General features: G+C 55.4%; 1 protein-coding gene across 2 annotated transcripts in view; it reads left to right on the top strand.

Annotated features, from left to right (window-relative positions):
- SAMD11 (sterile alpha motif domain containing 11) overlaps positions 1-23,130 on the top strand; it is a 77,252-nt gene that overhangs the window by 32,105 nt on the left and 22,017 nt on the right. Inside the window, exons 5-7 of one of the 2 annotated variants that reach the window (XM_053962809.1) lie at positions 2,660-2,784; positions 14,865-14,957; positions 22,282-22,443. In XM_053962809.1, coding sequence (XP_053818784.1) covers positions 2,660-2,784; positions 14,865-14,957; positions 22,282-22,443 — 380 coding nt within the window. Of the gene's footprint in view, positions 1-2,659; positions 2,785-14,493; positions 14,567-14,864; positions 14,958-22,281; positions 22,444-23,130 lie in introns of those variants that run through there. The other variant, XM_053962810.1, reaches the window with a different exon arrangement.

Below are 23,130 nucleotides of genomic sequence, written 5' to 3'. Positions count from 1 at the left end.
GTCTGTGAGCAGAGCCACCGGGGCCCGCGGGCGCCTGGCTGCCCGTGCTCTGCAGAGCCCTGACACTGATTTATATTTCGGTTAATTGTCTCCAGCCATTAGTCTGCTCATCCCTCTCCTCGTTAGAGATGCACTCGCTGCTAATGGCTGGAAATGAAACACATTTAGAAGGCGTTGCTCCCAGTCTGGGGCTGCCCGGGCGGGCACTGGGAGCTGCCACCTCCCCCGGCTCTGGGGGTGGCGTGTGACCCTCGGGGACATCTGCCAGCACCTCTGTGCCCACTGTGGCTCACAGGCGGGGAGCCAAAGGGGCCTGGGGGCTGCCCGCTCGTCTCATCCCCTCCTGAAGTTACTGCATGGCAGTGTGCTGGCTCAGAAAGGGCTGGATGGAGAGTGGGGACTGGATTCTGCCTGACTCCATGGGTAAACTGAGGCGAGTTCAGAGCCTGGAGTGTGCCCGTGGCTCCCTGAGCGTGGATTTGCTGATGCACCTTTGCACACCACGATGGTTTTTATTTTAAAATTAAATGGAAATTCTCCTGAAAGCAGGAGATTTTGGGGGAGGGAGAACAGCACTGCTGGCGTGGGGATGATTCCTTCTCCTGGGTCCTGTTTTCACTGGATCTGTCCCGCTGTTCTGCCCTCTCTGGGATTTGAGGAGCTGCTCCAGGGAGAGAGGGTTGCATTTTCCTGGTGGATAAACCAATCCCTCCCAGTAGCTGCAGGTGTTTACACAGCAGCACTCTGGGCTCGATTGGGATGCGAGGCACTGTGCAAATGCAAAGATGTAATTATCCCATTTTTCTCTTCCCACTCCCTGCTCTCCTGGCTCCTCTCCTCCGCCCTTTCCGGGCCTTGTGCTGATGGCAGCGTTTATCTGCATTTGTCCTCTGTCCCTGACAGCCACTTATTGATTGGCATGATTAAAAAGAACTGATAATCACTTCACATTAATCCCATAAATGACTTAAGACACCAAAATATTTGCATAATGCATCTTAAAGGTGGCAGCTAAAAGAGGATAAGACCCAAAACTGCTTGGCACAGGAGAAATGGGCTTCCCACTCACCTGTGGGCTTGCTTAAGTAATGAGCCTCGTGCTTGCATAAGGAGCACTCTGAAGTGCATTAGGGGGGAGATGCCCTGGGTGCTCAGAGGATTTGGGATCCGAGCATCCCTTCTCCTGCTGATCCCCCTGAGGGATGGGGAATCACGGGGCTGTTTGTGTCTGCAGCCTCCCGTGGAAATCTGCAGCCAGACGCCCGCTGAAAGTACCTAAAGACTTTCTGTCCTGAACTGATCTGATTAGCAGCGAGCTAGACATGGATTAGCCCCTGCTGCAGCCCCGGGGATGGGCTGGGAGCACCGGGATCTGCTCGGGGCCAGGGCAGCAGCACTGGGGGGATTGGGGGGGATATTTAAGGCAGATCAGTGCTGGGTAATTCTGCAGATAATGCACCCTCCGGGCTGCCCTGGCGGGCCCAGGTGAGGACACCCCTGGGTGGGAGCTGTGCTGGCACGGGAGGGAGCTGTGGCTGGGCGGGGAGGGCAGTGTTCCTAATTTGTGTCGTTTTTGCCAAGTGGCTCTGGCTCTCCTGGCTGTCACCTTCCCTTCAGAGAGAGGGCAGGAAGAAAAGTTGCCCCGTTTAGCTGGGGGTGAGCCCCTGGTGCTGGGAGGATGGGGAGCTCAGCATCTCCTGCAAACAAACAAACAAACAAACAAACAAAAGGGAGATGTTCCAGCACCACCAGCTCCTGCCATGGGTTCCACCTCGTTCTTCCCCCTCGCTCTTTGTAGATCATTTGCTCAGGAGCATTTTGCAACTGGAGAGTGGTTTGCCAGCAAAATCATTCGCCACTGAGCTGCAGTATCTGCTACAGTGAACTGGTTGTTGTGTTCTTCCTCTCCATAGAAGAGAAAAAATCAGAAAAATAGGACTAAACCAGCCTAGTTAGCAGCAGTGTGATGCAAGGAGAAATGCAAAATAATGCTGAATTGCTCTAACACAGTCTCATTTCCCAGAAGGAAGAGCATTGTTTCAGGATCTGTTGGAGGGGGAGTTGAAAATGGGTTTTGTAAATAAATCTGTCCCCTCAGCTCTGAGTAACGCTGCTGTCCGGGCTCGTGGTGGGTTTCTCTCTGAGGAGAAAAACTATTATTCAATCAAATCAAACAGCCTTTTGTCCCAGCACTGATGGAATGGAAAAACTTAGGTTCTTAAGAATAGAAGGGTGGCAGCTGATAGAAAACTATCAGTTATTTCAGTTCAAGTTTCCTATTCATTCCGGAGCAGATCTGCCAATTCCTCCGCTTTCAGTTTTTCCATCCTAGATGTGAGTCCTGGCCCACGCAAGTTATATCTGGCAGGGCTGGAATCAGGAGCTCTGGCAGCTGCAGGGTCCTTGATGGGAAATGAGAGGGAAGCTCGGGAAGGGCTTTGCACTCCCCAAAATTGAGGAGAGGTTACGGAGGCACCCGTGGGAGGGAGGGAGGGAGGGAAGGGGGGACCTCTCCTGCAATCCAGCAGTGCTGGAGCACACAAAAGCCTCTCCCAGATGTGCTCACACGGGGGGGGGGGGGGGGGGGGGGGGGGGGGAATCAGTTCTGGAGGGGGCAGATGGGATTTCCTTAACGTGGGGTTTTTGTGCTCTGCCGCAGCCGCGACAGCGACCTCTCCACCATCATCTCCAACCTGCACCAGAGCCGCCAGCTCGTTATGCCAGAGACCCAGAGCCGCTGTGAGTTCAAGAGGAACCCCCTGGACGTGGGGCTGGCAGCAGCAGGTGAGGGCTGGGGCACCTCCTGCTGCCCTGGGCTTGTGTTTTCCCTCCTCTCCCCTCCCCTCCTTTCGCCCCCCCCAGCCCCTTCGTTTTCCTGCTGGTTTTTTTCAGTGTTGCACTTCAGCTGTAGGAAGCCTTGTGGTGTTGTGGCTAAACGTGGAAGGGATTTCGTGGTGGTGGTGAAGCCCCTTTGGAGGTCCCAGCCCTGCGTTCTCAGCTCCAGTGGTCTGTGTTAAAGGAGCTTGTGGCAGCACGGGACTGAAATGTCCCCAGGGCTGGTGCCAAGTGAAGCAGAAAGGCCTTGCAGAGAGCATGATTTGATTTGTAATTTCATTAATCTGAGGTTCCCCACGCTGCTGCTGGGCCTGCCAGCTCCTCTGGGAGCAGGATTGGTTGGGTTTCTGGGGCTACCTGGCAGTTTTTTTTTTGGTTGTTCCCCTGGTTTCAGCTCCACCCAGTGTGGAACCAGAAATGCTCCTGTGGGACCCTGCCCTGGGACTCCCTGGATGTCGGGGAGGGGGCGTGGGGAAGGATGGTCTGGTGGCAAACGTGCCGAAGTCAACCAGTGAGAGTCTGGAATAAATAAACCAAGATCTGCTTGTTGGTTGCAGGATCCTTCAATTAGAAATAAAGGTTGAGGAAAAGCTGGGGTTTCTGCCAGTTTTTATGCTGAGTGATCCCTGCCCTTCCAAATCAGAGCTGGATCTGTGCGTTATTTTAGGCCTTTTCAGAAAATCTGTCTGGTTGTGGAGTTGTTCATACATTTTGTCAGTCATTCTGTTGAGTGTGTGAGTGAACCCCAAATCCAGAGGGAACCCCACACCTGACACCCTTTGGGAATGTCTTCGGGGGGTGAAAACTGAAATCACATCTTCAGTCCCAGATGTGCCCAGGGGGGATTTGTGGTGTGTGTAAATCAGCCATGGCAGCTCCCAGACTTTGCTTTCACAGCTGAATCTCCAATCTCATCATTAACAACTTCCCAAAGCCCCTTTCCCTGCACAACTCCTAAAGCCAAACTGGCCATAAATCCATTTTTCCCTATGACCCTGCTGGAGCCTGTGTGGCTCAGCTGACCCTGGATGTCAGAATGGGTTTCAGTATTGTTTGCTTTGCAGAGAAACTGCTGGGCTTGATCAGCATTGCTGGAATTCTCTGAGACCTGTGGCATTCCAGAAATGCAAAGGGTTCTTCTCATTCCCACCAGGAGAAAAGATGAGGTGTAGAAGCTCTGATTCCTGTTTCTTAATTGGTCTTTGAGGTGCTCTGGTTTGTTTCTTCAATTAAGAAACTGTAAGAAATGGCCTCAAGTCTTGCCAGGGGAGGTTTGGGTTCAATATTAGGAGCAATTTCTTGGGGGAAGGCTTTGGAAGAGGCTGCCCAGGGCAGTGGTGGAGTCACCAGCCCTGGAGGTGTTCAGGTCACCTGTGGACGTGGGCTGGTGGTGCTGGGTTAATGCTTGGGCTGGGTGATCTTGGAGGTCTTTTCCAACCTTTACTGATCCTGTGAAATCCTCATGAGTGAAAAAGAAGAGGCTGAGGCACGCGGGAGGCCACCAAGCCAGGGACGCGTCAGGTTTGGGGTGCTGAGAAGAGTCAGATGGGCAGGGGGGGTGTCTGAGGGGACAGGGGGCTTTGTCACCTCTGCCCAGGGCCAGTTCCACCCTGGGCTTTGGGGCTGAGCCCTGCTGGGGCTGGTTTTGCTGGGAGGGGAGCTGGGCAATCATGAATTTGTTACACAATTTTCGAGGTGGTGCTGGCTCGGTGTGAAGGACTGGTTGTTGTTGAAACCATTTTGTTCCAACAAGAAGGGCAGAGGAACTCTGCCCCAGCTCTCTGCCCTGTAGAACAGCTCTGTGTGCTGGGTTATGAGAATCTTCCCCTCGTAAAGGCACCTGCAGATAAACAACGCTGAATAAATTATGCTGGGGCCATTAGGTGCAGAAAAGTCCTTGCATCACTCCTGGCTGGGAGCTGCAGGGGCTCTCCCAGGCTGCTGGGATCGGCTCTGAAATGTTCCTGGTGCTGGTTTTTGGGTGGGGTTTGGTCCCAGGCGGGGCAGGAGGAGCTCTCTGGAGATTCCCGTGCTCCCCACGGGGCTCAGAGTGCTGCTGGAACAGGACTCAGCAGTGCCTGCTCCTCCCTGCCTGAGCCTCAGCAGAGCTCTGGGAGCAAGAGCAGCACAAATGGCAGAGATTTGCTTATTGCCAGCCCGTGGGGGCAGCAAAAAGGCTGAAGCTGGCAGGGTTGGCTGGTTTGTGATTAATTCTGCGAGGGAATTCCGTCACTTGTTGTTGCAACCAGGATTAGAGGCAGTGCTGTAGTTTCAGACAGCACGGGCTGGGAAATCAGCACTATCACTGGATCTTGAACGGTCTTTGAAATGCAGAGAGGGGCTGAAACGAATGAAAAAAAATTGTGTGTGGTCCTGGGGCTTTTCTGACTTCAGGAAAGTGGGAGAGGGCTCAGGCCAGAGCTGCCTGGGGCTGGGGGTGAGGCTGTGCAGGGAGGAGAGGTGAGCCAGCCCTTGGCACTGCCAGCCTGCACAGGGGGCAGGAGAGCCCCCTGGAAAAGCAGCTCTGGTGGTTCCCAAAGCCCCCAGAGAAGTTCCCCCACAAACCATGGCTGGTCTCCCCTCGGCTGGCCCTGCTGTCCCTCCTCCCGTGGTGGTTCTGCAGTGGGGAGTGCTCTCCTTGGTGCTAATTAAACTGCAGCTGGGGATGGAAGGGAAGGAAGAGAGGAAAAGTGCATGGAACGGGGTCTGTGCTTCCTTGGCAGCAGCCTCAGAGTGCCTCCCCCGTGCTGGTGTGCTCTGCACGCTGCTTTAGGGCCTGAGTGGTGCATTTTGCACCAGAGTCCTGCTCCCGAGGCTCTAATTCATTCCTGTCCTGCAAAAAAAAAAAAAAAAAAAAAAAAAAATCCTGTTAATTTCTCCTCTTTCTCTCCTCAAACACCCTCTGTTCTGCAGTGCCAGATTTCATGGGTTTCCAGTTGCAGTAGGACTATTTGCATGGATAGAAGTGGAGGATTCAGGCTCCCTCATGCTAGAGGAAGGTGGGTAGCTCTTCCCTCTCTTCCTTCTGCCCCTCGTGCCTCAGGGACTTGCTGTGGTGGCTGGAGATGGTCTGAGAGGGCACGGAGTGGAGACAGAGCCTCAGGTCCTGCCCCAAGCAGGGAGGAATCCACCGTGGTTCTGCACAAAACGTTTGGGGCTGAGGCTGCCCTGGCTGTGGTGTGAGCAGCAGCAGCAGGGCAGCTTTCCCGTGGGGCTGAGCTCCCAGAGAGGCTTTTCCAGGGGGTTTTTGGTCAATGTGATGGGAGTGAGAAGCCCTGAGAGCCTTGGCCCCGTGGGAGCAGGGATGCCTGGTGCAGCTGCAGCGATGCCTGTGGGAATCCCACGTGCTGGGGACAGTGTGACACCTGGGTGCCCCTTCAGGAGCCCTGCTCCCTTGGAGCTCCTGTGCTCCTGGTGCTTCTGCAGCCCTGGAAGAGCAGAGTTCACCCACGTGTCTCAAAAACATCGCGGAGCTGAGCTGTCCCTGTGAGAGGATTTGTTCTGTGCTCTGGTCCCATCTTCCCACGTGGTGCCCTGTTGACTAAGCAAGGAGGAATTTTTGGGCTGTGGAGAGATGGAAATGTAAGAATTTGGGGGTTTTATTCACAAGGCAGTGCCTGTAAGTCCCAGTGTGGATCCAGAGCTGACTGCACAGGCCTAACCCTGGGTTCTGTGTCCCTGCCTTGGCCACCGAGGCCTTGCAGTGACCTCCTTTGCCTTTGCACTGAGACCCAGAGCTTTCATATGCTAAGGAGGAGTTAATATTGGGTCTGAAAAGGAATTGGGATCAGGGATGTTGCTGCTAATGGTTAGAGACAGGATCCCAGCACAGGCTGCTCTGGGGGCGCGGGGTAATGAGCTGGGCTGCAGACATGTTTTCATTTAACTAAGCCAAACAACAGGGGAAAAAAGCAGCAGCCTTTATTGGACTGCTGCCTTAAATTGAGCAGAAAATCAGCACCAAATGGGCATCCAGGAGCTGGGAGCCCAGGCCCTGTTGTTGATGTGTTTTCCCGTGAAGGACAATTGTTTACCTTGGCAACGTGAGGGGCGAGGCTCTGTCGCTGCTCTGCATCCCCTGGGCTTGGAGCTGGAGCACTGTCCCCTCTCTGGGCTCTGTTTAAGTTTGTTTTAACATCTCCTGAAGCCTTGCAGGAGTGGGATGTGACCAACAGCCTTTTGTAATACAAGCAGAGGTCTTGGGGAGTGAGGGGAAAGTGGGAAAGGCCAACATGGAAGCGTTTCCCTTGGCTGTGCCAGCACAGGTCAGTGCAGGGATTTTGCTGGTGTGGGTGCTCAGGTTTTGTTCTTGGCTTGGCCACTGCTGGAGGAGAAGGAGCTGAGGCAGTTTAGGGCCCTGTTGCTGGAGTTCAGTTAAGGTTGGAAAAGACCTCTGAGATCATCGAGGCCAGCCTGGGCAGGGCTCTGCATCTCTGGTGACTCCTGGTGGTTCTTGGCCTCTTCAGTGCAGATGACGAGCTGGGTGGGGATTTTCCAGGGTTAAATTGTGGCTCTGGCACTGTGGGGACTGTCCTGCTGCTGCCCTGTCCCCAGGTAAAGCTCGTGCTTCCACGGTGCCCAGGGAGTGAGCCACGAGCAGACTTGGGAGGAGTTATTTAAGGATGGAGGGCTGGGCATGGGAAGGATTTTATTAATGATTTGCTGTGAGCAAGAAGAGGCTCAGCTGCCTATTTCATTCATTTTTCAGCCCTGCACAATCTTTTTGTTCCCAGTTCCTTTTCTTCCCTTTGCTTCTTTCCCCTTCCCTGCTCTTCCCCCTCCTCCTCGCATTTCTTTCTTCTCAAACCCTTTTCCCCCCACTTCCTTTTCCATTCTTAATCCCCATCTCACACACACATCCTTCTTCCTTTCCATCCCTCCTGCTCCTTGGTTCCTTGTCCTGCTCCCTGCCCTCCCTTGCCCAGCTCCCTCCCTCTCCCAGCTCCTGGGGAAGAAGACAATTTGAAGGTTTTCCGCTCTGCTCTCAGCTGAGAGGCTCCTTCCCTCAAGCCAATCAATGGGAGCCTTTCAGCCCCACTGGGGCTTGGCAAACATGAGATCAATAAGTTATTAGCACCATTCTGTCAGCTGTAATGTGGAGATTGATCGGGGCCGGGGCTCCTGCTTGCTGCCTGGCACTTCCCCAGCCTGATAAAGATGACAGATTAAGGGAATAAGAAAAAGGAATTAAGGAGTCTGGCTGTCAAAGCTGTCACGGGCTGGAGGAGCAGCGTTTTTTTCAGGGGCTGAATGAGTGCAATTGGACATTTAAATGGTGCTAAGGGGGTCCAGCACCACCAGCAGCTCTGCTGGGGATCGCTGCCCTCGGCCTTGCCCGTGCAGAGGAAACGCTCTGGAAGGAGCAGCCAGGGAGCTGGAGCAGCTCTGCTGGCTCCTGAGGCCACCCCAGGCTTCTGAGCCACCAGGGACGCTGGCCCTGCCTCCCTGGTGACAGGTGACATCCCCAGGGCTGAGGGCCGTGGGGCCAAACAAGCTTTGCCCGAGAGGTTTGTGCTCACAGAATGCCAGAGTGATGGGAAGGGAATGAAATCCCATCCCCTGCCATGGCAGGAGCACCTTGCACCGCCCCAGGCTGCTCCAGGCCCTGGCCTTGGGGAATTCACAGTCTGGTCTGTGCCCAGGTCTCTGATTTATCAGACTCCCCCTCCTCCTGCTCCTTTCCAGGCAGGAGGATGAGCCTCCAAAAGGCCTGGACTTGCAGCCCACTCTCCCAGCTGCGTTCTTTAAATCTTTTCTAAAAGAAAGTTGAGATTCACAAGTTTGTGATTGCTAAAAAGCCTCTCTGCAGCATATAAAATTAATTCAGATCTCTCTCTTAAGTGCAGTATATCCTTTCCATGAGCGTTTTTCATACTATGAATATTTACCACCTTTCTGTGGCTCTGGTGCACGCTGTAAAAATGAATTTTGTAAGAACCTGGGAGCCAGGGGGATGCTGGAGCACCTTCCTTAATAAACAGCCTCGTTCCAGGCAGGCAGCAGGATGGCTCCAGCGTCACCTGCACCTCCCTCTGTTTCACTCCTTGGCCCCTGAAATGTTGGACATTCCCTTCAGGTGCTTTGCTGCAGCTGGGGAGATGGAGTGTGAGGGGGTGGGAGGCAGCAGGATCCTGAGGATGGTGGGAGGAGAGGCAGATGGTCCTGTGGAGCTGAGGAAGGGGATCCAGGCTGCTTCCCGTGCCCAGGGAAGGCTGCTTGGTGTGGTATCCCCTGGGAATCCTGCTCAGCCCCCTCTTTCCTGGGAGCTGTGCTTAACTGGCATTTGGGGAGGGGTCGGGGAGCCCGAGCCAGCCTTTTGGGGTGCTGCTGTGAGATGCACTGAGGCCAGAGTGCTGATGTCTGGCTCTCCTTGCAGTGACTGCAGAGCCAGGCTGAGCCAAAGCCCTCCAAAAGCGAGGCAGAAGGAGAAACCCCTCGGATCTTGCTTTGCAGAGAGCCGTGCCCGTGTCCCGTCCCTCCCTCCCCGTTGTTCCCTGCTTTTCCTTGCTGTTTCCAGGAGTCTCCTGGGGCAGGGAGCTGGAAGGGTGCAGCTGAGGGAGGGTTCAGAGAGAGCCTGGCTGTGCTGGGGGCAGTCCTGAGGCTGCAGTGCCCCCCTGCCCCCCTGCCCCGCTGCTCCTGCTGGATCTGAACGGCATCCCCCAGCAGATGCAGGTGTGGGGCCACGAGGAGATAACCCGGGGCAGTAACTGAGGCTGGAGCTGCTCCTGCCATGTCCCAGCACCATTAACTGGCCTCTGGCAGGGGATTGCTGCCTTTATTTTGCAGCTGGTTTGGCATTCCCTGTGCGGAGACCCAGCAGTATTCCCTGTGCCCTCCTTCCTTGCTGGAGCTCTCCCTGCCCCGGGAGCTGCCCTGCTCTGGTATTGTTCCAGGATCCCAAATCCCAGCAGCTGACTGCTTCCCTGCCCCCAGCTTCCCCAGTAATTTTTCTCCCCCGTTCTTGTTGCCCCCAGTTAAATTATGGCCTGTTCTTCCCATGACCTTGTGCTTCCCCTGCCTTTGTTCCGTGGATTCCTGCTGGCCAGGGCCGCTGCCGACGGACGGATCCCCCTGTCCCTCTCCCAGCTTTTCCTGGGAGCAGCTCTGGGGCTGCTGAGCCCCAGCTCAGCTCCTCACAAAAGCCCATGGCTGGGAAAGGGAGTCCCCAGGGTGTCCCCAAAGCCATGCTGGACACAGGGACAGGAGGAGTGGCTGGGATGGAGCTCCGGGCTGGGCTCCGCTGGTGGGAGCTGTCCCTGCCAAAGGAGCACGGGGAGAGGCTGCCAAGGCATCTCAGACTGGCCAGTGGGGATTGTCATCTTCAGGGCTGGAGTTGAGAGCCAGTGAGGATGTTTTTCCCTCTCTTAAAATAATGAGAAGGGAGATGGGAGAGGGGCTCTGGTCTCGTTGGATGTTGGCTGGCCCAGCCTGGGTGGTTTCCCGTAGAAGTTGGCTCCACTCTCTGTTTACTCAGGACTTCGTGGTCCAAGAAGCTTTCAGAGCAGCCCCAGTGCTGTGATGGGGAGCGTGAGATAGGTCTTGATCCCTTCCCATTGTGCTGGAGCAGGAGCACAGTGCAGAGGAATTTGGTGCAGTCCCTGGGCCGAAACTGAGACCCTTTGTAGCCCCTTCAGCAAAAACCTCCCTGATTTCCCCTCTCCAGGTGACTCCCCTTGCTCAGCTCTGCCCACGGGTGTCCTTGGTGCAGATTCCCTGTGAAGAGTGGGATAAAGCCCCTCTGTCTTTGGGGAAGCCTGGGGATAGGTTTTCTAATCTCCCCAGACTTAGGCTCCCAAGTCCTCTCCTGAAAGCTGATCAGGAGGCTTGGGGTTCTTAGATGTGTTGGTGAGGATGACTCTTAAGCCAGGCAGCTCTGCTGAGTGCGGGGAGGCTGAGGATTAGAGCAGGGGCAGGAGACAATAACGCCCCAGGCTGGCTGCCACGCCAGCTGGCCCATGGGGCCGTGCCCACGTCCTTTCTCCTGCTGCTGCAGAGCCTGGGTGATCCCTGAGCAGGGGACAGAGGGGCTGTCCTGCTCCAGCTGCTGCCCAGCCCTGTCTCCATGCCCCGCTGCAGGAGTGCAGCAGGTGAGTGCTGGGCCTCCCATGAAAGAGGGGAGGCAAAAAGTCCACTCATATTTCTGCAGCTTCGGGGGGAATGTTCGGCTTTTGTCTCCAAATCCTCCCTCTGGGTCACTTGCTGTGCTGCCTTGGCAGGCCAGCAGGAGCCTGGGATGTGATGTGGGATCTGGGGACCTGTGTGGGAGGCCTGGTGAGGGGTTCTGTGCTCAGGGCTGTGCTGCCCTGGTGGCAGTGGGTGCTCGGTTTGCCTGGGGCTTCCCCCAGCCCCCCTCCCTGCTGTTATTGCCTGGCCTGGCTTCATAACTCTACAGTTCTACTGATAATGTCTTTCATTTTCAGCTGTAATACTAAAAACTGCCCTGATTTGGCTTCCTTTCAGCTGCAGTGCTTTGTAAGGAGGCAGAGGAGAGGAGGCAAAAAGCAGGGATTTGGGGAACAAAACCCCAGCCATCCCTCCCCATCCCTTCAGGTGGATGTTGCCTTCTGCAGGTGCACGGGCTGAGCAAAATCTCTCTCTCGGGGCTTTGTGGTCGATGAGCAGCAAGGCACTAAATGCACAGCCTGTCTCTGGGAGGCTGGTGAGACATCCAGGAGCTGCTCTGCCAGCTCATTTGCAAAACATATTTGGTGCTGCTGCTGCTGCTGCTGCTGCAAAGTCAGGGGGAGATGGCCGGTGGCCGCTCCCATCTCGGTGCCCTGGCTCTCTGTGTCAGGGCACAGCGGGCTTGGGTGGGTGCCAGGAGGAGCTGCAGGGCTGGATTTGGGAGTGCAGGGTCCTGTGGAGGGGCTGGGCAGGTGGAGGTGGGGTGGCAGGGCTGAGGTGGTGAGGAGGAGAGGATGGGTGCTGGAGCACCAACGCCTCGCTGTGAGGTTGTACCCTGGGAGCTGGCAGTGAATTGAGTCATGAAAGCAACTGGGACCTGCCTGTGCAGCTCAGGAAGCAAAGATGGGGCTTGACTTCTTCAGACGCTGAGCTGGGACTCAGAAAATTGGAGTTCAGTCCTGTGCCCTGCTCCTGGCTCAGCCTTTGGGGTTGGTTGTTATGTCTTTGTGGTGATCTTCATGCTGATCTTTATTCCCTTCTCCTTGCTCGCTGTGTCTCTTGTTGATTTAGTCCCCACACTTCTGGGGCCGGAGGCGTCTCTGCCACACTTTGCCTTAACTGAAGAAATAAATAAAAAAGAGGAGATTTTGAGATGTCACAGAAGAACTGCGGGGAGGGGGGGGCAGCCCAAACGCAGCCTCGGCGCGTGGGGCTCAGTGACCCTGAGAGGCTGGGAGGATCCCCTGGGCATAAATGTGGGATCCTGTGCAGGGAGTTGGGGCTGCAGGAGTCGGGGTCAGTCCAGAGTTCCTGCGGGATCCTGGTGCTGCCTGCCCCTGCAGCCGGCTGGGAGGGAGATGGGGCTGCTGGGAATGGCTGGGAGTGGTATGGGAATGGTTGGGAATGGTTGGGAATGGCTGGGAATGGCTGGGAGTGGTATGGGAATGGTCTGGGAATAGCAGGGAATGGTTGGGAATGGCTGGGAATAGCAGGGAGTATCTGGGAATGGCTGGGAATATCTGGGAATGGCTGGGAATATCTGGGAATGGGTGGGAATGGCTGGGAGTGCTATGAGAGTGGCTGGGAATGGTATGGGAATGGCCTGGGAATAGCAGGGAATGGTTGGGAATGGCTGGGAATAGCAGGGAGTATCTGGGAATGGCTCGGAGTGGCTTGAAATAGCAGGGAATATCTGGGAATGGCTGGGAATATCTGGGAATGGCTGGGAATATCTGGGAATGGGTGGGAATGGCTGGGAGTGCTATGAGAGTGGCTGGGAATGGTATGGGAATGGCCTGGGAATAGCAGGGAATGGTTGGGAATGGCTGGGAATAGCAGGGAGTATCTGGGAATGGCTCGGAGTGGCTTGAAATAGCAGGGAATATCTGGGAATGCCTGGGAATGGCTGGGAATATCTGGGAATGGGTGGCAATGGGTGGGAATATCTGGGAATGGGTGGGAATATCTGGGAATATCTGGGAATAGCAGGGCCTGGAGCAGTGTCTGCCGGCAGATGGGCCCGGGGGTGGGAGAGGAACAGCGGGAGGGAAGCAGGGATGGGGGGAGCGAGGTGCCTTGGCAGAGCTGTGAAACCAAGGAATCTTCACTGCTCGCATTCCAAGTGCTGTCACATGGACCCCGTGCTTCTGTCACCAGCTCTTTTCCATGGAGACTCCTCTGCCTCCAGCCCGGGCTGGGAGGGGCGAGCGCAGCAGCGGGACCCGGGTTGTTCCAAAGCCACAAATCCTGGCCGAGAACGGGCCCGAGGAGGGGCAGGATATGTGATCTTGGCCTCCAGCACTGAGGCTTTGCAGTATCGGGGTAAAGCTTCCAGGAAAATCAGCGTGAGGGATGGAGCGTTCCAGGGGCTCTGGGTGTGCTCCCCGGCCAGGCACCCCCGAGCTTGGGAAGCTGTGCCTGTGGAGGGGGTTATGTGAGGGGTAAACTGAGGCAGGAGGAGTGAGAAAATTCCGACTGCGTGGACAGGCTGAGGCGGCAGCTGGGATGTGGAGCGCCGAGAGAACTCCAGCGCTGCCAGTGGTGCTTCTGTCCTTCCCTGGCTCTCCCCAGCTCCCTCTGTGCTGCTGTGCTTCCTTGGCTTTGGGTTCTGCACGCTCACAAAGCCTCTGCATCGTCCCCCCGGCGCCACTTTTGTCGAGGGATTTGGTGACAGGGTCGTGGCAAGCTGAGTTTGCAGGCAGCCTGTGCTCTTGAAAGCCTTGAAATGCCACTCGGAGCTCCTTGGGCAGAGGCACCTGCTGGGGCTGCTCTGCTCAGCCCCGCGCTCTGATCCCCCGATAAATCCCTGCCACGGCAGCAACCTGGGCTGCTCAGCTGCATTCCAAGTGATGGGGAGTGATCCTGAGTGCAGGGGACAGTTGCTTGGCTGGAAATGTCCCCTGGAACAGCGATAATGTTGTTGTTGTTATAAATAGGACCGAGGGGGTTTGTAACCTTCCTTAACCCCCACGTTCCGGGCAGATTCAGCAGCCTGGCCGTGTTTGGGCTCACAGGCAGATCCAATCCGTCCTCACTCAAATGTGCTGCTTCTTTGTGAGATTTTTATATTTTTGTTTGTTTCTTTTAAGATGCTGCATCTTTAACAAGCCCTTGATAGATGAGAATTTGATGCTTGCAGTGACAAACAGGCTCTTCCTTCCTGCCCATATGCACCATCATGCTTTCAGTTTCCCCAGCGTTATTAGGGGAGGATATTGATTTGGAATCTGCTCGGGGACGCTGTAATTGTGTATTAGAGATTTGGTGTTGCTTCGGAGGGCTGCAGTAATGCAAAAGGCTTGAGTGTTTCCGTGCAATCCAGAGGGGGAAGATTGCTGAGGACCTTGAGGTTTTGAAGGAGGAAGGGGGAGGGAGGGGGAGAGGCTGAGAGAGAGAGACAGAGAGAGAGAGAGAGAGAGACAGAGATACTGTGGTAGGAAGATTCAGAGATCTGTTGTGCTTTTGCCTTTTTTTTTTTTTTTTTTTTTTTTCCCCTGTGTTGTTTTTTTTTCCTCCCCTTCCTCTCCCCCAGTTGCTTTGCATCAGGGCATGAAAGGAGTGGAAACACCGGGGGGACAAAAGGCACCAGAGCAAATGATGAAACTCAGTAAGGAAATCAACTGGATTCAGAATTTATGGCTGGAAAATGTTGCATTGATCAGTGTATGAATAGTCATTATGTGCTTTTGGGCTGCGTGATTAGGAAAGCAGATCAAGGCTCTCAAGATGATGATTTTTCTTACTTTCATTTTTTTCTCTCTCTGCTTGCAATATCAGAGTGTGTGTGTGTGTGTGTCTGTGTGTGTGTGAGAGAGAGCAGCAAAATACCAAAGTCTCTCTGGTCGCTCCTGCAAAGAGGAAAGTGCAGCCTTCTCTGACACTCAGCTCTCTCATCTCTCTCCCAGATGAAATTTTAGGCAAGAGAAGAGTATGTTCTCCCAACAGCAGCAGTGAGTGTCCTTTAGAGAGCAAGAAAGCCCGAAGTGAGTCCCCAAAGGGTAAGTGCTGCTTCTCCCTCCCCCATCCCCTTCCCCTTTCTTCTCCTTTCCCCTGAGTGGAACTTAATTGAAATTAAGGAGGGAGGGCTGTGGGGTGGGAGCTGTGTCTGGCACTGGGGGTGCAGGAGGAGGCGAGCAGGGCTCTGGTTTTCCTTTATCTCCTCGGAGGGAGCCTTGCAGGGCGAGAGAGGGATTGCCTCTTAATTACTGTAATTGCTTGATGATTAAAAAAAAAGCAGGCTGCAGCCTTCGAGGTGGATTTAGGGGTGTTCCTACTTTTTCAGGCAGAATGTCTTGATGGCACGTTTAATATGAAAGGTACACACGGGCTTATCGTGCTGGCATCTGCTCCTTTAAAGGGAAAAAAAGGAGCCTGTCAGGGAGAATGGGGCTGCTGAGTTTTCTCTTATGCATTTATGGCACCGTTCCTATAGAGATGGAATCTGCAGAAGGTTTCTCTATTTAGGGTTTGGTTTGTTGTTTTTTTGGGTTTTGTTTTTTTTTTTTTTTTTTATCTCTTGATTTGCCTTCCAGTTCTTTCCTATAAACAGGATTTTTAAACTTTCTTTACGACTGGCAGAGTGGGCTGGGTAATGGAGCCTGCAGTTAATGAGTTTGTCTCCAGGTTGAGTAAATGAGGTTTTGCAGGCCGTTTACTTAAAGGCTTTGTTGTTAATATCAGACTAATTAGCTGTCAGTAATACCCACCTCCATCCCTGTGCCTAAACCTGCTCTCTGGCCACTGAGAAGCCCAAGCAGAGCAGCTGTGTGAGGCTGGCTCCTGCTCCACGGGCTTGCAGTCCAGCTGAGCCTCTGCCAGGGCTGGATTCCCAGTGACCCATCCAGGGAATCTCAAAGGGCACTTCTTGCAGCAGTTTGTCCTGGAGCCTTCTTAAACCCACACACTTCATACTCTGCTTTGCAGAGATCCATTGTGGGGACCTGTCCTGCATCCTGATTTCACAGAATGTTCCTGTTTCTTCCCTCCTTGTGCCCAAATGATGCTCTGAAGGCAGGATTCTCTGAGAGGACGTTGAGTGCTGCTGTCACTCTATAGAAAATACGAAATCCTCTCTTTTATGTAACCCTCTCCTGCCCATTAACTCTTTCATAACAGCAGAAATGCCTCAGATTTTACTGGGAACCCTTTAAACTGCTCCTCCTTATGCTTCTCTTGATTTTTTTTCCCATCTGCTCTATTTGTGTTACGCCTGAAATGTTTCTGGTGGCAGGTGAGTTCCAGGTGATGCTTCCACAGGTTCACAAACAGATTTGTTCCATCAGACGTGAGGCCCCTGGGACACATTTTCTATTTTGCTGTCCCTGCTGAGGTTGTGCCCCTCGTGTTTCCAAGTTTGTGGCTGAGAGCTGAGCACAGGGAGCAGAACCTGTGGGGCCTGGCTGGGAATGGGCTGAACTTTAACCAAGCCACGTGAAACCAAGGGATTGCCTTTGGATTCATCCTAAAAAAGTGCCCGAGCTGGCACAGGTGGATGTTTTTGCCACGGGGTCAAGTGATCTCATTCTGTTCCTTTCCTTTGGCCTTCCCACCTGTTTTTTTTTGTGGGCTGAGGGCAGGGTGAGGAGCCCTTGGCTTTGCAGGAAGCACTCAGGATCTGAATCCTGCTCCTTGGCTCCTGGAGTATCAGGGATTCTCCCAGCTTTTTAACAGAGGGGTTCCCAGGAAGCCCTGAATAAAGCCAAGTTTTATCTTCTACTCCCACTTTGAGGTGAGACAGAATGGAAATTCAGACTGGGGCTTTTGCTGATCTCCCCATTATTTATTAAATCCTTGGGGAGCCCCTGTTCCCTCCAGAGCAGTGCAGGAATTCTAGCCCAGGCTGTGCTGATGCTGGAATTGCATTGGAATGGTGAGGAGCTGAGGTTTCTGTGCTTTGGGGCTGTTTTCTGGTGAGAGAAGGGAGTGACAGGAGGGGCTAGTCCCCAGGGTTTGTGTCCTAACCCCCAGCAGTGGCAGAGCTCCCATCCTGCTGTGATTCCAGCAGCATCCCTGTGCCGTGGATGCCATGGGGAAAACACAACCCCTGTGTTCCCAGCTCTGCTTGGGAACAGGAGGATCCACCTTGTGTGGCAAACCAGTCCCAAATGGGATGGGCCCTAATGGATGCTCCCCTGGGATTTGGGAGCTGCTGCTGTGGGGTGCTGCTGGGCAGTGTGGGGCTTTGGCAGGGACCCAGAGCGCACTTTGGGATTTGGGAGCGGGAAGGGAAGCGAGGGCTGGCTGGAATTCAGGATCCCATCAGCCCCACGTGTCCTGCTGGAGGAGCCAGGGCTGCAGCATCTCCTGGGACCCCTTTTCCTGCAGCCTGGTGCTCCCGTGCCTCGTGGAGGTGCTGCTCCTGCACCTCCTGCACCCCTGGGGTGGTGATGGGCTCCAGGCAGGATCTGCCCCTCTCCATGCCAGAGATCCCAGCAGGATCTGCTCTTCTCCATCCCAGAGATCCCAGCAGGATCTGCCCCTCTCCATCCCGGGCAGGATCTGACCCTCTCCATCCCAGACATCCAGGGCAGGATCTGATCTTCTCCATGCCAGAGATCCCAGCAGGATCTGCCCCTCTCCATCCCAGACATCCAGGGCAGGATCTGATCTTCTCCATCCCAGAGATCCCAGCAGGATCTGCCCCTCTCCATCCCAGACATCCAGGGCAGGATCTGCCCCTCTCCATCCCAGAGATCCCAGCAGGATCTGCCCCTCTGCATCCCACAGTGACTCTGGGAGCAGCTCTGGCTCGAGCACAGCTGGGCTGGCTCTGGAAGAGGAGCCTTTGGAAGAGGAGCCTTTGGAAGAGGAGCAGTGACCCCGTGCTCCTGGCGGGCCGAGGGGAGCAGAGGCGGCCAAGGAAATCACTGCTGCTCCCCGGCTGAGCGAAAAAACACCTGTAGGGCTGGAAACCCTTCCAGAGGGAAGCAGCCTCCGTGCCTGCCCTGCCCCCTCCCCAGAGCTCGCTCTGGAGATCAAAAGGGAGCCCTGTGTCGGGGGAACGGGGCCGCGCCGCCGCTGGCAAGCGGAGCAGAACGTTCTGTGGGAGCGCCCGGGAGCCAGGGCTGTGCTGGCAGGGCACACCGGGGGACACGGCTCCCCAGAAGATAATATTATTATTATCATCATCATCACATCCCCAGTTCCCCTGCTCCTGCGTGGCTGCAGAGCTCCTTCCTTCCCCAGCGCCCGGAGGATGGGCAGAGGGAAAATCGGGAAGAGCGTTCCGGTTCCCTTGGGAGCAGCTGAGAAATCCGTCTGGTAGGAGCCTCGGGGAGGGTGGAAAGCAGGCTGGATGGAGAGCTGGAAAACGTGCAGGGAATGCTCTGGGGCTCTCCCCCTGGGTGGGGATGAGCTCACAGGCTGCTGCTGCTGCCGTCCCCTCTCGGGCTCTTGGGGACCGTTCAAACCCAAACAGGAGCTCTGGTTAATGGAGGAGCCCAGAACCAGGGCTGAGCTGCAGCTGAGCACTTCAGAACCACCCTCTGTCCGTCTGTCCCTCTGCTCTGGGGGGACGTCCCTATGCTGGTGGCTTCGGCAGCTGTCCAGTTAGCCCAGGGGAAGAAAGGAGGTTTTGGCCCCGTTCTTGCTGGCAGCATCACTGCCCCCAGAGCCAGGCTGCTGACCGTGGGTGGGCACAGGCAAGAGAAGCCCCTGAAGGTGCTGGCCAAGCCCTGGCCTGGGCTCGGGGGTGAGATGGCTTTGCTGCAGGTCCTTGAGCTCGGATTGGGGTTGAATAGAGGGAGCCTTGGCCTGTCACGGGTTTGTTGTGGGGCAGGAGAGGAGGATGGACAGGCTGGGTGCTCCTGTCTTGTTTGGGATTGCCTGGGGAGGATGAGCCTGAGAAAATGTCCTGGAGAGGCCGTGCAGCTCTGAAACGTCCTTGGGTCTGCAGAACCTGAGTGCCCAAGAGCCCGAGCTCCCGTGGCTGTGCCAGCAGGGCCCTGGCAGAGGCTGGGCTGGGCTGCTCAGGGGGATGTGCTGGGTCTGCAGAGGGCCCAGCAGATGCCTGGCTTGGCTCTGCCTCGCCAGGGCTGTGCCAGAGTCCATTTCACACCTGGCGGCTGCAGCAGATCTGGCGAGATCAGTCTCCCGCATTACCCCTGGTAATGACAAAAGCAGACAGCAAAGCTCCAGCAAAGCTGGAATTACTGCTGGCTGAGTCATGTGAAATCTTCCAAGTTTTAAGCATGGAAATCCAGCCTTTCCCTGGATTCCTCCTTCCTCTTAGCCTCCCCTCACCACCCCCATTCTCCCTCCCCTCCTTGCACCTGAAATCTGCTCTGCGGCTGATCCGATGGAGTTTATGGTAATTAAGTGTTATTAAATCCCCTCCCCCCTCCCTTTTTTTGCTCTAATGACACAGCTTTGTGGTGGGGGGGGAAATCAGTGTTTTTCTAAATCAGGTCTGTGGCTTTGCTCCTGAGACCTTTGGGTAAGAGCTTCAGGAGGGAACTGAAACAGTGAGCTTCTGCATCCCTGGGGGAGGAGGAGGGAATCCTCCCTGGTGGGAAGCAGACCTGGAAGGGAATTCTGCCCTCTCCTCCCTCCCCTGCTGCTTCCATGGGTGTCCTGCAGGTTTGGGGTGGGATTGAGGGAGCAGGCAGAGCACGGCTGTTCCCAGAGCAGCCCCAGCCTCTGGGGTCTGGTTTTTGGGGCTGGGGGACCCAGGGCGGCGTGGGAAGCCAGCTCCCCATCCCAGCGGGGCCGGGAGCAGCCTCTGAAGCTGGGATGTGCCCAGGGAGGCAGCAGGGTGCAGATGTGTGTCACTGGGGCACGAGCTGAGGCTGCTCAGCGCTGTGCTGAGGGCTGAGCTGAGCTGAAATCATTTCCCTCTTGCACTTGGGAGCCAGGGATGCAGCCCTTGGTGTTGAAATGTGGTGCAGCTCAGACTCTATTATTATTATCATCATTATTATTATTATTATTATTATTATTATTATTATTATTATTATTGTTGTTGTTGTTATAATCACTATAATTACTATCATTATTATTGTTATTATCGTTACTCATTATTCATTGTTACTTATTTTTATGTTTTATTATTCTTATATTTTATTATTATTGGGATGATGATGATGATGATGATGATGATGATGATGTTTCCCTCCCGTATTTTGGGGTTTTGGTGGTTTCATTACAGCCTGTGGAAAGCTTCATCCCCCAAAGGCCGAGCCCCGTGGGTTGGGTGTCACACAAAGGCAGCAGCAGTCCCTGAGCTGCCTCGTTCCCCAGCCCCGCTGTCTCCTGGGCTGTTTCTGGCTGCCCCACGCTCACCTTTCCTGATGGGAGCCCTTCCCTCACCTGTGGCAGACACCCACGGCCCCTCCCAGCAGCATTTCAGTGCCCGTGCTGTGACAAGTGCCACCCCCGTGCCTTTGGGGCCAGTCCTGCAGCAGCGTCACCTGCCCTGCAGCAGGAGGAGGCTGGAGGAGCAGCAGGAGTTGGGGCACGCACGGGAGGGTGGCCCTGTCACCCCCTGTGACTGCCAGCCCTGTCACCCCCCGCTTCCCCCCGTGCCTGCCCACATTGTGCCTGGGAGTTCCTCCCCGAGTAATGAAAAGGCTTTGCCTGTGGGAAAGATCCAAGATAAAACAGTGTTGGAGCAGCCAAGGCGAGAGCAGTAATTACTGAGAGCTGTGCTTACAGTAAACACAAAACCCCTGCGGCTTTCCCTCCCTCCCTCCCTGCCGGGCTGGGATCCTGCACTCGCTGGGCTGCGCGCACGGGGAGGGAGGGGGGGTCTGGGTGGCCCCAGGGTGCTCGGGCACGGTCCAGAGGGGGAACAGCCTGCCCCGAGATGTCCCTCGAGGGCTGGGCAGGCGGGTGGCAGCGCTGTAGCACTGTCCCTTGGGTGGGTGGCAGCACTGTCCCTTGGGTGGGTGGCAGCACTGTCTCTTGGGGTGGGTGGCAGCACTGTCCCTTGGGGGTGGCAGCACTGTCCCTTGGGGGTGGCAGCACTGTCCATGGTGTGGGTGGCAGCACTGTCCCTTGGGGGTGGCAGCACTGTCCCTTGGGGTGTGACAGCACTGTCCCTTGGGGGTGGCAGCACTGTCCATGGTGTGGGTGGCAGCACTGTCCCTTGGGGTTGTGGCAGCACTGTCCCTTGGGGTTGTGGCAGCACTGTCCCTGGGGTGTGGCAGCATTGTCCATGGTGTGGGTGGCAGCACTGTCCCTTGGGTGGGTGGCAGCACGGTCCCTTGGGGTGGATGGCAGCACTGTCCCTGGTGTGGGTGGCAGCACTGTCCCTTGGGGGTGGCAGCACTGTCCCTTGGGTGTGGCACCACTGTCCATGGTGTGGGTGGCAGCACTGTCCCTGGGGTGTGGCAGCACTGTCCCTGGGGGTTGTGGCAGTGCTGTCCCTTGGTGGTGGCAGCACTATCAGGCCTTGCTCTGCTGAGTTCTGAATTCCCAACAGGCTTTATAAGATCTCATAAGGAAAAATTAGTGGAATGAAAAACATTTAACAAACTCTTCTTGTAGAGAAAAGCAGTCTACACCTGCGAAAACAAGAAAATCTGTCCCATCAAAATCAGTGGAGAAAATGTGTGAACGTATCTAGAGAGAGAAAATGTGACAGACATACCCAGCAGCCCTTGCCAGCCAGTGAACTGGGTTTCCCTGCATTGCTGACCAGTTCAGTTTAACACAGAATCCCAGAATCCCTGGGTTGGAAGAGACCTTCAGGACCATCGAGTCCAACCCAGCCCCAGCACCTCAACTCAACCCTGGCACCCAGAGCCACATCCAGGCTTTGTTAAACACACCCAGGGATGGTGACTGCACCACCTCCCCGGGCAGAACATTCCAGAACTTTATCACCCTTTCCATAAAAAACTTCTCCCTGATATCCAGCCTGAGTTTCCCTTGGTGCAGCGTAAGGCAGCCCCTCCTGACATTCCCTATAAACACGAACTAAATGTGAATAAAGACCCAGCTTTTCTGCAGGGAGAACCTGAGCCCCTCGTGTGTCGCTGTTGAGGCAGGGACGGGAAAAATGAGACCCCCAAGATCAGGAGGCAAAGAGAGAACGTTTATTCAAAATGCATCGCTCTTTTGTAGAGAACATCGTCAAGACTAATTCCATTGGTCTTAAAGTGAAAACATCTCACACCATTGGTGCCCTGTGAATAGCACACGGTGGCAGAACACATCCATGAGCAGTACGAGCAGAACGAGAGATAATAGATAGTTTACCTTCCTCTCGGACTTTTCCCCAGACTTAGCCTGGCAGAAATCTTTCTCCTTTTCTCTCTGACTGAACTGAGACCATCCACACACCTGCTTTATGGCAGCAAGGCGCGTGTCTGTGCTCCCCAGAGACGTCGCAGACGCCGCTGCTGGAGGAGGTGGCGCAGATGACCCCGGAGGAGCACTACAGGCGCATGATGTCGGCCCTCAACGAGCACGGCACCTTCGAGGAGCAGCAGCAGCAGCGCCTCTACCAGCTGGCCAACAGCATGGCAGTGCCCAGCCACGGAGGTAGGGCTGCCCACGGGGGCGGCGGGCTCTGCTGCCACGGGGGGTGGGCTGGGGGACGGCCCCGAGCCCTGGAGTTCTTTGGGATGGGCCTGGGAGATGTTCCTGAGCCCTGGACTCCTTTGGGATGGGCCTGGGGGATGGCCCCGAGCCCTGGAGTTCTTTGGGATGGGCGTGGGAGATGTCCCTGAGTCCTGGTTTCATTTGGAAGAAGTCCTCGAGCCCTGGACTCCTTTGGGAGAAGTACTGAGCCCTGGATTCCTTTGGAATGGGTCTGGGAGATGTTCCTGAGCCCTGGACTCCTTTGGGATGGGCCTGGGGGATGGCCCCGAGCCCTGGAGTTCTTTGGGATGGGCCTGGGAGATGGCCCCAAGCCCTGGAGTTCTTTGGGATGGGCCTGGGAGATGTCCCTGAGTCCTGGTTTCATTTGGAAGAAGTCCTCGAGCCCTGGACTCCTTTGGGAGAAGTACCGAGCCCTGGAGTCCTTTGGGATGGGTCTGGGAGATGTTCCTGAGCCCTGGAGTCCTTTGGGATGGGTCTGGGAGATGTTCCTGAGCCCTGGAGTCCTTTGGGATGGGTCTGGGAGATGTTCCTGAGCCCTGGAGTCCTTTGGGGTGGGTCTGGGAGAAGTCCCTGAGCCCTGGATTCCTTTGGGATGGGCCTGGGAGATGTTCCTGAGCCCTGGAGTCC

This window comes from Vidua chalybeata, chromosome 22, assembly GCF_026979565.1.
Source record: "Vidua chalybeata isolate OUT-0048 chromosome 22, bVidCha1 merged haplotype, whole genome shotgun sequence".
Taxonomy (NCBI): Eukaryota; Metazoa; Chordata; class Aves; order Passeriformes; family Viduidae; genus Vidua; species Vidua chalybeata.
Note: the sequence above shows the minus strand (reverse complement) of the source record. Positions and strands in the feature narration are given on the sequence as shown.